The sequence below is a fragment of the Sciurus carolinensis genome, chromosome 11, assembly GCF_902686445.1.
Source record: "Sciurus carolinensis chromosome 11, mSciCar1.2, whole genome shotgun sequence".
NCBI lineage: Eukaryota > Metazoa > Chordata > Mammalia > Rodentia > Sciuridae > Sciurus > Sciurus carolinensis.
This window is the reverse complement of record NC_062223.1, coordinates 123513746-123529617: the sequence shown is the minus strand read 5'-3', so window position 1 is coordinate 123529617 and position 15872 is coordinate 123513746. Positions and strand designations below refer to the sequence as shown.

General features: G+C 40.0%; 1 protein-coding gene across 2 annotated transcripts; it reads right to left on the bottom strand.

Moving 5' to 3' along the window:
* Positions 1-204: 204 nt before the first annotated feature.
* LOC124958560 (olfactory receptor 150-like) lies at positions 205-5076 on the bottom strand. Of its 2 annotated transcripts, XM_047516720.1 has the most exons (2): positions 5054-5076; positions 205-1120 (listed from the first exon to the last, which is right to left on the bottom strand). In XM_047516720.1, exons 1-2 carry the CDS (start codon positions 5074-5076, stop codon positions 205-207), a joined length of 939 nt encoding a protein of 312 aa, XP_047372676.1. The 2 variants fall into 2 exon arrangements, with proteins under 2 accessions (XP_047372676.1, XP_047372677.1); XM_047516721.1 differs by lacking the exon at positions 5054-5076 and having other exon boundaries at positions 205-1152.
* Between the last annotated feature and the right edge of the window lie 10796 nt (positions 5077-15872).

Sequence of the window (15872 nt, the reverse complement as noted above, 5' to 3'; positions counted from 1 at the left end):
TGAGGTAAATGGACTCTGGGGCTTCCAGGAGGAGCACTGTCCTACATGAGTCTAATCCTGGGAATCTAATTTAACCTTGGTGCCATTCTTTCAAACAATTGGGAACTACAAAAATTCCATTAATTGGAGACATTCATTATTCTCTCTGCACTGTTTCCTTGCAAAACCTCAGGAATTGTACATTTTTAAAGAAATACTATTATTTTACAGAAAATTTCTTTTTCTTTTTCCAAGGAGTTTTCGTAGGGCAATTTTGACATCCTTATTCCTCAGACTGTAGATTAGAGGGTTCAGCATGGGCACAATGATGGTGTAAAACACAGAGGACACTTTCCCTTGGTCCATGGAGCTGACTGACGATGGCTGCAGATACATGAATGCACCAGATCCAAAGAAGAGAGCAACAGCTGAGATGTGGGAGCTGCAGGTGCTGAAGGCTTTGGCTCTGCCATCAGTGGAGCGAATGCGCAGGATACTGGTGATGATGAAGATGTAGGAGCTAAGGATGGTCAAGACTGGGACAAAGATATTGAAGGCACTGGTGCACAGACCTACTACCTCACTGATAAATGTACTGGAGCAGGAGAGCTCCAGTAAGGGATAAAGATCACAGGTATAATGGTTTATTATAGCCTCACAGAAAAGCAGTCTCACCATGCAGACTATGTGAGCTGTGGCACAAATCAAGCCCATGCTATACACCCCAACTACCATCCAGGAGCAGACTTGAGTAGACATGGTTACATTGTAAAGCAAGGGGCTACAGATGGCAACATAGCGGTCATAAGCCATTGCAGCCAGCATGTGACATTCTGCAATTGCAAAAGCTGCAAAGAAGTAGAACTGAGTCATGCATTCAGCATAGGAGATGGTGTTTTTCTCTGTCACAAAGTTCACCAGCATTTTGGGGGTGATCACAGTAGAATTGCAGAAGTCAATGAAGGAGAGACTGCTGAGCAAGTAGTACATGGGTGTGTGCAGGTGAGAGCTGAGCCTAATCAGTGTGATCATGCCCAGGTTCCCCAGGACCGTGAGCACATAGATTCCTAGGAAGAGGATGAAGAGGGGCAGCTGGAGCTCTGGTTTGTCTGTTAATCCAGCCAGGATGAATTCAGTCACTCTGGAGTGGTTTCTTTCTCCCATTTTCTTCTGGGAATTCTAAACAGAGAAGAATTCTTTTTTTGAAATAGGTATTATTGATCCATTGCACAATAAAGTGTGAAACAGAATTCACATCTTTTCAGCCAAGTCTCATTTTCTACCAGTACTTCAATTATGTCTTGAAAGATCTTGCAGTTCAGTACTATGTGAATTGTAAATAACTATAAAATAGAACTATCCCTAGTTTTCTTCTGTGCTTTACAATTTGTTATTAATAGTACTCAGTCCCTTATCCCCCACAGAACTGTTCTTATAACTAATGAGGTAAAACAAAGCATCTATGTGAATCCCCTCAATCAATACTGCTCTTAATGCAAAATGACTGAAAAAATTTACCTTAAACATAATTAAACTAGGCAAGATGTCCTCTTCCTTCACTGTTATTCCACATCAGACTAGGTGCTGTTGCTAGTGCAATTAGGCAAGAAAATGCAATTAAAAGATATCTACATTGGAAAGAAAGAAGCAACACCATTTCTACTTGTAAAGGATATAATTGTCAGTATGCAAATGCCACCAAAATTTGGAAGAAATCTGCAAAAAGTTATATTAGCAGTAATTAAAATTTGAACATGGTAGTAGACAAGAAATCCAAATAATAAGTCAATGTATCCTTACAAACTTGCAATAAAAAATAAAAATCTATTTACAAGACCATGAAAAAGAATAAAATACTTAGGAATAGATTAAAAAGGTAAATGCGAGACATTGCATTTAAAATTACAAAGCAGTGTGAATGGAATTAAAGGCAAATATATGGATAGACATACCCTCTACATGAAATAAAGAAGAACCTTGAACAAAGTGAAATTTCCCAAATTTTTCTACAAAATCAATTCATTTTCTATCAAAACCCCAACTCTGTTATTTTCAGATCTTGATATGCTGACCATAAAATTCCTATGAAAATGCAAGGAAACCACATAATTAAAGCAAATATGAAATAGAAAAATAAAGTCAAATTTCCATTTTCTCAAAACAACAAAGAAATATAAATGGACAATAAATATATGTAAAAAAAATTAACATCTTCGAGAATCATAGAAATCCAATTAAAAATTACCCTGAGATCTCATCTCACTCCAGTTAAAATGCCAATCATTAATAATATCAAAATTTTTTAAATGCTGCAAGGATGGGACTGTTAATTAGTACAAACATTATTGTGATCAATATGGAGTTTCCTCAAAGGAATAGCAGTGGAACCACCAAATGACCAGCTATATCACTTCTGGATATTTGTCCAGAAGAGTTAAAGTCAGCACACTACAGTGATATGTGCATACATGTGTTTATAGCAGTGCAATTCACAATAGCTAAATTATCAATCAACTTAGGTGTTCATCAAGAGATGAATGCACAAGGAAAATATGATATATACATATATATATATATATATATATATATATATATATATAAAAGAGTTTTAGTTTGCTATAAAGAAGGAAGAAATTTTGTCAATTGTAGGAACATGGATGGAACTGGAGAACATCATAGAAAGTGAGATAAATCAGACGAAGGAAGTCATGTTATCTCTAACATGGGAAAACTAGAGAGATAAAAAGAAAGGAAAGGGAACTATAAAAACAGTAAAACCTCCAATAGTGTAGACAAAGGGGATTGAGGGAGGGAGGAGGGGGAAAACAGGAGGTACTAGGATTAAAACAGACTGAATTATGTAATGTATATATGTTAATATTTCTCAGCAAACCCCACTATTATGTATAGTTGTAATTCACCAATAAAAATTAATAGAAATAAAAAAATAAAGTTTGAAGGCTCACATTTACCCATTATCAAACTTATAACAAAGTTACAGTAAGCAAGACAGTGCTATATTATTGTTTTACATACATCCAGATCAATGGAACATAATTGAAAATTCAGAAATAAACTTACATCTGTGATGTATTTAATTGCTTTAAGTGTTTCATGGAAATAAAATAAGGAAAGAATAAGGTTGTAAACAAATTATTCAGGCAAAACTTGATAGTTACATGTAAAAGAATTAATTTGGACCTCTTTCTCACATCATCAAATTGAATCATAGAATTAAATGTAAGACATTTTAACAATTATGAAAAAAAATCACAAGACTAAGTCTTTGTGACATTGGATTTGATGATTGTTTCTTAGATAAGATGACAAGTCTGGAGGCTAGCATAGAAAAAGATTGGACATGAATATTAATTTATTTTTCTTCTTGTTTATTTTTTTGCTTTAAAGAACTCCACATAGAAAGTGAAAAGACAAACCCAAGAATTGGAAAAGTCGATTTCAAGTAACATACATGAAGGAAACTCTTACAACTTAGCTATATGAACAGAGTAAAAAAAGAATACCCCTGGGATATCCTGATTCAGTACACAGTATTTGCTAAATCTCTTGCAGTGCTCTCAGGGACAGGGCACTGTTATGTGGTAAAGGTGAAAACAGAGGACAATGCCTTATAGTCATGTGAACTCTGAAGCCTCTAAAGACTGACTGCAAGTCAGAAATCTCGATTTATTTCTCCAGAGAACTATACTTAACCTTGTCTTTAAGAAGAACATTCTATCAAAAACTTGGATGATGCCACAAAGAAATCATTATGAATTTATAGATAATAGTAATGAACATGTATTTGGTGAGAATATTTCAAGAAGATATTGCTAGGCTGTGATTATACACTGATATTAAAAAAAATTTAATAGTTCTAAGGAAAAAATTTGCTGTGGGTATTTGTGTGCAGAGATGAATGACATAAAAACCTTTACCTTCAGAATGTTAAAAACTAGAAGGGATCAAGGAGGCCTATTGGTTGCTGTGGTAAATACCTTGATTGAGCAGGAGCTACAGGACACAGTTATTATAGTTCTAGACCAGAATGGCATTCAGTGAAGGCTAAGGTGGATTAACAACATGATAGGTACACTTCTACGTCCAAACATGCATCACATGATATGAATATTACCTAAAAGGACCTTTGGTAGGTCTTCAGTTTTAACTGATAATTCCTTTGGTTTCACTTTTTCTCTACCATTTTGTCCTGTGAAATCCCACGTAATGATTAAGGTCCTTTACTTATCATCTTTAATAGTGACATCACAGTTAATAAACAAATTTTGTGTGCTCATGGGCATGTTACTTTCCTTCAATGTAGCATGTACTAATTTGGGATTGTGCTTTCTTCTACACTCAATTATAAGTCTATTATAGTGCAGGTGCAGTGCTTTGCACTTAGCAAGTCTCAGTAAGGATGTGATTAATAATATCATTGCAAGAGCTTAGAGATATGTTCATACAGAATCCAAATGAATGAGTCAAACTCTCACACCGCTTAGGTTGAAATGAGTAAACGAAGGAGCATTTGTCATGATTTCATACTGCAGGAACCTGGGAGATGATAGGGAACCTATCATCAACCAGGAGGCTTGATTCTTACAAAGAAGACAGGGAGAAAGAAATAAAACAACCATTTGCATTTCTATTAAATCTGAGAGAGAGACTTCAGGAGAGATTCTAAAAGTTTGAAAGTCAAGGTCTGGGGTTCAGACTTACCCCTCCTTCTTCCCAGAGAGTTCAGTAAGTTTACTTTTTCTTAGTTACTCTGGAGGAAAAATGACTTTGATGGTATGAGGAGTTGAGAGACCAAAGGTATTCTTTGAGTCAGTAATCATGATCTCTGATGCAGAGGATGCCCAAAGATACTTGGCCCTCTGCAAAGGTTGGCTGATGTGATGGTAACTTGCATGGATGATGACTTTTTTGTATACTGCGTAGAGGTAATAAAAGTGTGATTAGGAGTAGTAAGCAGTGATAATGACTTCCCATGGGAGTCTCACTGCACAAGTATCTACTCTGGGGAATATTCACCTATTTCCTTTTCCACATTGATTCTCATGCATTGAACATGGTAACATTTGTACAATCCATTGTTCTTGGTTGATTATGAATTTAAAAGGAGGAGGTAAGAGATATTGTTAGAACTCAGTGAATTTTATGACAAGACATAGAAAAACTTAAAAGTTTGGTAAAATTTTGAGATATGCACTAAAGGAAGTTTCTTAAGTTATTATCCTACTGATACTGCTAGTTATCAGTTACCTTGATGTGTTGTATTTCCTCAGATGTTGAACTATTAACAACAAAGAAGGACTCTGAGGCAAGCATAGAAGTAGAAAGTAAGAAACTTTATTAAAGGAGAGTAAAACAGACTTTTCCCAGGTGGAATAAAGTGATCCAAAGGCAGAATCCATGGAATGAGGAATTTCTGTCCCTTTTACACATCTCAAATTTCCTTTCTTTTCCTGCATTCTTCTCCCTCACCTTGTTCATTTCCCTGATCCTGCATAGTGACTGGGAGATGTCAGTGGAATGGCCAGGTGGTGAGCAGGTGGGCTGGAAGGGCCAAGGTAGAGTGCTAGGCAGGAAAGGAGCAGCAGTTCAGGGGGTAATGATTAGTAGCCTCTGTCTGCTCAGGAGGTGCTTTGTTAACAACCATTTTGGGAGGGGTGGTATCCAAGGGCTCTGGAAGACTTGAACATTCCAATCTCCCAGGGGGAGTTTCTTCCTTCCCAGACTCAGATGGGTGTCCATTTTCTCCATTCCACCTGATTACCTAATGCACACTAACTGTCTGTCTTTAATTATGGCTTCATCCCCCCCTCTAATTTTAGGGACACCTTATTCCTGTAAGGAAATGGGACGACGATAGCTTGGCCATTTCAAGCTGGAAGAGGGTGGCATGGGACAAGCAGTTTGGAGTTCCTTTTTAGAAATCAGGTTGGTCTAAGGTCCATGGTAAAAGTCTGGCTGAGAAGCAATAGGCCAAAGGGCTATTTGAGAGATGGGCAGTCATTGTCTGTGGAAGAGCTATTTCAGTCTTCTGTGAGAGTGAAGGAGTATCATTATTCAGTTCCTTGGGAAGAAGTTTCTTTGGGAGTTGACTTAGGATGGCAGACTTTAACCCAAGAATGGTGGATCCAGTTCTCTCCCAGCACTTTTTCTGCAGAGGGAGTAGATAAATTATAGGGAAAGGCCCTTTCTAAATATGGTCTAAATTTGGGGAGTTTGAAGGTATAGCCCTGATCATGACTAAGTCTCCAGGTCCATATAGAGGTGAAGAAATGATTGGCTCAGGTGTGAGATATATACAGATTTCATTTTGAAACGTGGCCGACTTTGTGATAAGAGCTGCTAGATCTGCAGCTTCCTCATCTTTAAGGATATCTTTCCTTAGGAAAGGTCTCCTGTGTAAGAGGTCAAGTGGGCTGAGCCCTAATATTTTGGGGGTGTTCCTAGTGCAGAGTAGGGTCAGGGGAAGCATCTTAGGCCATGGGTAGTGAGTGTTCTGAATGAGTTTTCTTGAGGTCTCTAAGCACAATGGAGATGATGTTTTATGCCTAGGGTTTTGGACAGCTGCCTTGAAAGCTGCTCCACTGTCATTCTGGAGGCTGAGGGGCAGCCCAAATTGGAGAATTATTTCCTATAATAGGACTTTGACTACCTCTCCTGCCTATTCAGTTTGGGAGGAATAGGCCATAGTTCATTCAGTAAAGGTTATCTACCATAACCAATAAAGATTGGAATCCATTACTCTTGGGCACATGAGTAAAATCAAGTTGCCAGTCTTTTCTGAGGAATTGCCCTGTCCTTGGTAATCCTGGGGGCTTTTTAGCAGAGTTAAGTGGGTTATTTCTCTGGCATGTCTTGGAGGCCTTCACTATTTGGTGGGTGGTCTTTGAAATATTTTTTCCTTCAAATATCTCTTGAGTTAATTTGAGAGTATTTCCTTTTCCCAGCTGAAAATAATGATGCGGGGTCTGTAAAATCTTCCATTGGGAATTATCAGGTAAGTAAAGTTTGTTATCTTTCATCTGAGTCCACACAGAAGGTAAGGAATAACTCCTTTAAATAAGGCCTGGTGTGTTTCATCCTGGGTGTATTGAGGTCTATCTCTGGGGGAGTGCCTTTCCTATTAGAGGGGCTAAAATTGTCATTTGTTGCAAAGTCCCATTAGCAGCCTCTTTGGCTTGTTGATCTGCTTATGCTTGTCCATTGCCTTCAGCTCTTTTATCTATTCCTTTCTGATGTCCTTGGCAGTGGATTACTGCTACCTCTTTGGGTAAATGAACAGCTTCTAACAGTTTTTAGATCTTTTCATAGTTTTTTTTTTTTTTTTTTAATATATTTGTCCCCCCCCCCCCCCAGTTTGAAATTCTCTCTTTCCAAATTGCTGTATGTGCATACAGGATTCAGTAGGCATATTTAGAGTCAGTATAAATATTAACTCTTTGTTGTTTTCCTAACTCAAATGCTCTTCTTATAGCTCTCAGCTCTGCAAGCTGTGCACTTATGCCTGGGGGCAAAGATTGTGCCTCTAAGGTGTCATGTAAAGCTACCACAGCATATCCAGCTTTGTGTTCTCCTTGTTCCATAAAGGAACTCCCATCTGTGAACATGATGAGGTCTGGATTGGACAGGGGAAGGCTTTGAAGGTCTTCTCAGATTGAGTAATTCATAACTAGGACCAGCTGGCAGTCATGTTCAGGATTTCCTTCTGTTTCTGTGAGAAAAGTCCTGGGTTTAATTTAGCAAGTTCTTATCTGAGTTACGGGTCCTTTTACAAGTAAAGCCTGATATTTTAGAAGATGACTGAGAACCATAGTTGTCCTTTTGTATTTAAAATCCCTGAGAGGTCATGGGAAGTGTAGATGATGAGGTGTCTTCCCAGGGTGAATTTGATTGTCTCAGGGACTAGTAGGGCTACTGCTGCAACTACTTGCAAACAGTGGGGCCATCCCCTAGACACCATGTCAAATTCCTTACTGAGATAAGCTATTGGTTGGTGAGCAGGTCCATTATTTTGTGTGACCACTCCCAGGGCTATTTTTTCTCTCTCAGTGACAAACAGGTTAAATTTTTCTCAGTAGGTAAACTGAGGGTAGGGTCTTAGAGTAACACCCCTTTTAATGTCTTAAAGACCTGAATGTGTTCTGGTTCCCATAACAGTGTAGTTGTTCCTTGGTATTGAGTTCCTTTAAGGAGGCTGTAAAGAGGCTTAGCTAAGTCCCCATAACCAAGAATCCAAAGCCTACAGAATCCAGTTACTCCTAGAAAGCCTCTGAGTTGCCTTATGTTCTGGGTCAGAAGATATTGTCCTATGGGTGATATTCTTTCTTGTCCTAGATTGCAGGTTCCTTGAGACAGCTGCAATCCTAAAGATTGAACTTGTTGTTGGAATAATTGAGCTTTCTTTTTTGAGACTTTATAACCTCTATCTGCTAAGAAGTTTAGGAGTTCTGTAGTGGTCTTTTAATATTCCTCCTGGATCCAGGCACATAAAAGGATGTCATCCACATATTGGTGAACAATTGCAGAGGTTTTAACTCTGAATTCTGCTAAGTCCTTACTAGGTTTTGTCCAAACAGGTGAGGGCTGCCTATAAACGCTTGGGGCAGCATTGTACAGGTTAATTTGAGATCCACTATCTGGTTCCTCATAGGCAAACAGATATTGTGATTGAGAGTCTAGGGGTATATAGAAAAAAGCATCTTTTCAGTCTAACACAATAAACCAAGCAGCAGTTGCTGGTATCTCAGGTAACAGAGTATATGGGTTAGAAACTATGGGGTGCAGGGGAACAACTGCTTCATTAATTATTTTGAGTTCCTGGAATAGGTGCCATTCCCCATTTGGCTTTTGAACTCCTAAAATGGGTATATTACATTGTCTGTTGCAGGACATTAAAAGTTTCTGCTATTTGAGGTTCTGAATGATTTTCAATAAACCCTTTTTTGCCTCTGGGCATAGGGGGTATTGTCTCTGATGCAGAAAGACAGAAGGATCTTTTAAGACTATTTTAATTGGGACTGTACTTTTTGCCCATCAAATTTTGCTTTCAGTGGCCCATACTTGAGGATTATATCACATTCCAATAGATGTAGACATAATGGTCCTAGTGGTTCCAAATTCATTGTAATGAGAGCCTGAAGCTTTGAAAGTAAGTCCCTTCCCAATAAAGGGGTAGGGCATTCTGAGACTATCAGGAATGCATGAGAAAACATCATCCCATTCCACTCATAACTCAGTGGGGGAATAAACTTTCTGGTAATAGGCCATCCAGACACCCATTGCACCATTATAGTATTAGAGGAAAGAGGTCCAGGGTAAGAGGTGAGTACAGAAGAACAGTCACCGGTATCTAAGAAGAAATTGGCCTTTTGGCTCTAGGGAGAAGTGTACCCAGAGTGTAGTGATAGGATTTATGGGAGCTGCTAGAATCGGCCCAGGTCCCATCAGGCCTGTGTGGAGGAGTCTGACCTCGAGGACCTATGTCCCTGAGGACAGTCATTTCTCCAATGGTTGCCTTGACATTTAGGGCAGGGTCCCAGAGGTGGTCATTTGGTCTGTGGACATTCCTGTTTGAAATGTCCCTGTTCTCTACAATGGAAACAATCCCTTTTGTGACCTGAGGTGCATTTCATTTCCTCCTTTTTCACCCGGCCTCTTAGGGTCAAGACCAGTGCATTGGTCTTTTTCCTGTCTAAACATTCTCTTTTCTTTTTTTCCTCTTGATCTCTATTTAAAAAAAAAACAGAAGTTGCAAGATGAAGGATATCCTCTCAGGATTGATCAGGGCCATTTGCCAATTTTTGTAATTTCCTCCTAATGTCTGGGACCAACTGAATGATAAATCAATCCATTAAAAGTAGGTGACCCTCTGTGGATTCAGGATCCATGGTGGTGTGTTTTCTCATTGCATCCCTGAGTTTCTCCGTGAAAGGAGCAGGGCTTTCCTGGGGACTCTGTATAATTTCAGAGACCTTGGAATAATTAATGAGCTTTTGCTTGATTCTCCTGAGGATCTCAAGGACCAACATTTGGAAATGTCTAATCTTCCCAGTGTTCTGTTCATCTTTTGGATCCCAGTAAGGATCATTTCTGGGAACTGCCTGTGCCCCACTGGATAGTTGTGTTTGTTTCTAGTTTGGGCTCCTGGGGCATGAGCAAGATGTAGTTCATCCTGACATAATTTAGCTGCTTTTAGAGTGGCTTTCTTCTCTTTGGAGGTTAAAATCTGGTTAAATAATAACATAATGACATTCCAGGTGAAATCAAACACTTGGCATTCTGAGATGTCTGAATATATTTATTTGAATCCTCTGAAAATCTCCCTAAGTCCATCTTTATCTGTCTTAAGTCTCGACTGGAGAAGGGGGTGTGTTCTTTAACTGGTCCAAATTCTCCTCCTGGCATCTCTGAGAGGTAGTATATTTGATCTGTCTGTTGAGAAAGATGGAGAAAGGCCAGGGTATGGAGGACCTGAGGGCTGCTGATGGACATTAGCAGGAAATGGAGGTTTGGGAGATCCCCTTGATTCCTTTCCCAATGGAAAGCATCACCAAAAGACCAGACCACTTGGAAGACAGAACCTCAGACAATGAAGACAAAATATTTAATCTTGAAAATAAAGTTGCCCAAACAGAGAAGATGGTAAGAAATCATGAACAGAATCTCCAAGAACTATGGGACATCAGGAAAAGACCAAATTTAAGAATTATTGGGATTGAGGAAGGCACAGAGATACAAACCAAAAAATGAACAATCTATTCAATGAAATAATATCAGAAAATTTCCAAACCTGAAGAATGAAATGGAAAATCAAATACAAGAGTCTTACAGAACACCAAATGCACAAAATCACAACAGATCCACATGAAGGCACATTATATTGAAAATGCCTAAAATTCAAAATAAAGATAGGATTTTGAAGGCCGCAAGAGAATAGCACCAGATTACATATAGGGGGAGACCAATATGAATAGCAGCCGACTTCTCAACCCAGACCCTAAAAGCTAGAAGGGGCTGGAACAATGTATTTCAAGCTCTGAAAGAACATGGTTGCCATCCAAGAATCCTATACCCAGCAAAACTAACCTTCAGATTTGAAGATGAAATAAAATCCTTCCATGATAAACAAAAGTTAAAAGAATTTACAAATAGAAAGCCTGAGCTACAGAATGTTCTCAACAAAATATTCCATGACGAAGAAATGAAAAACAACAATGGAGGTCAGCAAAGGGAGAAACTACCTTAGAGAAAAACCACTCAAAGGAGAAACCAAGCCAACTTAAAAACCAACAATAAGTCAAATGACTGGAAATACAAATCATATCTCAATAATAACACTGAATGTTAATGTCCTAAACTCATCAATCAAAAGACATAGACTGGCAGAATGGATTAAAAAGAAAGACCCAACAATATGCTGCCTGCAAGAGACTCATTTCATAGGAAAAGACATCCACAGACTAAAGGTGAAAGGATGGGAAAAAACCTACCACGCACATGGACTCAGTAAAAAAGCAGGGGTTTCCATCCTTATATCAGATAAAAAAAAAAAAAAAGTAACATGGGCATTTTCTTACTAATTATTCAACATCTTTCTCTTAGTCCTACAATCTGAATTGCTAATGTATGATCTGAGAGAAGGGGAACATCCAGGAGGGAATGAATGTGGAGGAGTGTTACATGGCCCATATGGAAGCAAATGTAATTGGGGCTTTCCCTCAGTGCCCGTTATCAACCTATCATGCTATCATGCCCTTAGGGCAGTTTGGGGAGGGAGACAGAGAAGAAACCTCCGGGGTCTGCCTACAGTAGGCTAGGCCTGAGAACCCTGCAGTTGTTCCGATCCTTCCTCCACCTCCACACATCTGAGGTAGATCAGGACGAGGGACTGTCGCCACCCGCGGTAACAATTGCACAGGTATTTATCGGAGGTGGACTGAAAATAAACTACTTTTCCTATATTCGCTAATTTATAGAGGAAGAGAGACTTTGAGAGAAAGATAGGCTTTGCTTAGAGGAAGAGAGAATTTGCTTAGAGGAAGTTTTAGAGAAAGACAGGCTTGCTACGCTTATCAGAGATCTGTTTCTTCTTAGAGGTGCGTCCTGCATCCTGTGAACTAAAAGGTGCAACCTAGAGGTGTGTTCTCAGTTCTCCACTCTACGATCTGCCTTCTGCTGCTGCCTACTGCTTCTTACTGCTAGTTGCTTCTCTTCTCTGCTAGCTGCTGCCTTTCTCTGCTAGCTGCTGCTTTTCCTAGCTGCTTCTTCTTACTGCTGCTTCTGCTTACTGCTGCTGCTTCTTTCTGCTAGCTGCTGTTTTTTGCCTTCTGCCTACTGCCCGCTTATATTCCCTCCAGGAGGAGGAGGGCAGGGCCATGCCAGTTGAGATCAGGTGAGGATCCAGCTGCCCTATCACAGCAAAGGTCAAAACGAGCAGGCCCGAGCAGGAGCACTCGGGAACGCCTGTGCACGCATTGTGTGTGTGGACTTAATTGAATACAGACAATGACAAATCACCTGGGTGTGCTTATGTTAATCAACTTCCTCACCGCTGATGTGATCAAAGCAACCTCTGGCTGGCTTTCAGGTGCCATCCCAGCTCCGTCTGCACGGCATAGCCCCCAACAAGGGACATGGTGTACTTAAGCTAGTTACTCTCCAGACCTGGACAGAAAAGTAGGAAATGGCTTTGGCAGGGCCCAACACGCCTGGTCTGCATAGAGCAGGTGACTGGAAACTGCCTGGGCCAGGAAACCCCTCAGTCAAGTCTTGAGGAATGTAGGGGCACTCATTTCATTTAAATAGACAACAGGTGTCCATTTTTGCCATCCATAAAGAAAGAGACAGAAGGATGCACCTCAAACAGATGTGGGGTGTGTGGAGAGGAGCTTACCTTGTTGTAGATCTCAGGGGGCCCTCCAAATATGTCTCAGCCCATCATCAGTGACCTTGATGAGTCCTGCTTCCTCAGCTGTTGAACTATATCACCAGAGAAGGACTCTGAGGCAAGCATAGAGTAGAAATAAGAAACTTTATTAAATGATAGTAAAACAGACTTCTCCCGGGTGGGAGAAGTGGTCCCAAAGGTGGAATCCATGGAATGAGGAGTTCCTGTTCCTTTTATACATTTCAAGTTTCCTTTGTTCTCCTGCATTCTTCTCCCTCATCTTCATTTTCCCCATCCTGCATAGTGACTGGGAGATATCAGTGCAATGACCAGGGGGTGAGCAGGTGGGCTGGAAGGACCAAGGTGGACTGCTAGGCAGAAAGGGAGCAGCAGCCCAGGGGGCATTGATTAGTAGCCTCTGTCTGCTCAGGAGGTGCTTCGTTAAGCACCGTTATCATTATCAGTAAGCATCATTACGATTTTGGGAGGGGTGGTATCCAAGGGCTCTGGAGACTTGAACATTCCAGTCTCCCAGGGGTGGTTTCCAACTTCCCAACTCAGATGGGTGTCCATTTTCTCCATTCCACCCCATTACCTATTCTACACCAATTGCCTGTCTTTAATTCTGGCTTCACTACTTGGGAAAACAGAAAAGCAGGAAATGGCACCAAAGTCTATACATTTGAAAAATTTATTTTTTTATCTCTAATATATACATTCTGATAGTATACATATTCATAAACCAGGAATTTTAGGGATGTGGTAACTTGGGAGCTGAATAGAACAGTTTCATTCAGACAGAATATTAGTTTTTGGATATTGCTGATGTCTCAGGAGAAGTTCCTTACTAATGAAGAAAAATAAAGAATTTTTTCCATCTATAAATGAGAGAAAAATTTGCAGAATAATGACAACATATATGATACAGAAATTATTTTCACAATAAATTATTCATTTGGAAGCAAAATTACATTTAATGTTGTTATCATTATTATGTAATGTATACATTTTGAGATAGAATGGCAATAAACTCATTGTATCCATTTCTAGGCTCTCTCTCCTATGCTCAGGAGGCACCGGTTCTCTGCTACACAGTACTTGAGATCCAAAAGGAGAATGCTGAGCACCTTGAACACCAGGATATGGAACTACTGACTTTCAGGCATGTGGTCACTGATTTCTCTCTAGAGGGATGGGAATGCCTGCACCCTGCTCAGTGGGATTTATATAAAGATGTGATGTTATAGAATTGCAGAAATCTGGCCTCCCTGGGTTTTTCTGCCTCTCCACCTTCCCTGGCCACCTTTCTGGAGCAAAGGAAAGAGTCCTGGAATTTGAAGAAGCAAGAGAAAATAGCCACATTCTCAGTTTCTCCACTGAACATGGCAGGGTGGATCTGGGCAGCATCTCTTAACCCATCTACAGCCCAGAAAGGAAGCAGCAGAAGAACAGCTGATCAGAGAGGCTCCACAGGAGCTCAGGCAGAGGGGCAAACTGACATTCTAGACACATCATGTTGATGGGCAAAACACTGGTGAGGTACACAAGCCTGTTCAGAGGCTTCTGAACCATAGATGGCCCACAGAGAGCCAATACCCATGGGCCCTGCAATTTGATAGCAACACTCAAAAAAAAAAAAAAAAAAAGACTCTGCATAGGGTCATGGGTATCAGAAATTCACAAACATATTCACTAGGAGCTCAGATACAGGTGAGCCAATGGACTATACTTTCCACTAACAGGGACAGTAGCCTAGCAATCTACATTGCCAGGGAGGGGAGGCTTCTGTTCCACAAACTGGCCACAGAGAGCCTGAAATCACAGATTCTATGCTTGCAGACAGCCACCAGGCTTTATTCCACATTAAAGAAAGCCCTGTGAAGGGGAGCAGCTACCCAGCATCCTTTGGCAGGCAGTGCAACAGCCCTGACCTCTGCATCCAATAGGAACAACAAGCAGATGCAGCTCAACACCCCATGAGCACATAGCCTCAGGCCTGTGTGCTAACAAGGAGGAAACAGGTGGTGAGAAATTCAGAGCTACCAGTGAAATTAGCTCCTGTGCCTCAGCACCTGAAGAAGAATCCAAGGCTGAACGGTGATGGGTATCTTCTGAAGGTCCCAAAGCCTGATAAAATTCAAGCTAGGAAGACTCAATAAGAATTTTCTCCACTTTGGAATAAATTATACATAGCCCTCACATTCACTTTGATCATATATATATATATATATATATATATATATATATATATATATCTTCATTTTGCATTGATAGTAGTTCCCTTTGTACTTGACACTATACTCTCATACCATTTTAATATTTTAAAGCTTTAACAGAAATCATTTTATCTTTGATTTCCTAGCTCAGGTTTACATGTACTCCTCTCATTGACTTTTTTCTCCTCTTGCATTCACTGCTACTGCCTCACATCTACACTGGTTATCTTTTTCTTCCTTTTACCTTGGTTTGTGTTATTCTTTTCTATATTATCTATTTCTCTTCCTTTTCCTTTTCTGGATTTTCTCTCCTTCCCTCCTCAGTCCCTATATAATGTAAGAGCAACTTTATTGTCTTTCGTAAATTTATTTCCCAACCAAGTCCAGAACATCGCCACAATTTTATTCCTGGAGTAGAGCAATTGTGGAGAACATTTTCAACATGGTTTGCTTTCCTAAGATTGATTAGTACAAGGCTTTCCTCTGAACTGATTGTAGTCAATGGGGTGTGGTGTTTCCTCTCAAAGTTGTGCTAATACTGGGTACAGCAGAGGAGACACAGTCAGTGGGAATATCAGATCCTGGATATTTGCTCAGGTCAGCTTTCTTTCTTAAAGAAAGAAACTCACTGTGTTGTTGGTACGATCAGTAACTGATGTATTCTGGGTTGTGTGGGCTGGTTTGTTCCCTGGCATTTTTGTACCTCTTGCATGGCTAGGTAGAAACATAAAAGTAAAAGTGATAATCACCCCAGCAGATGAGTAGACATACAA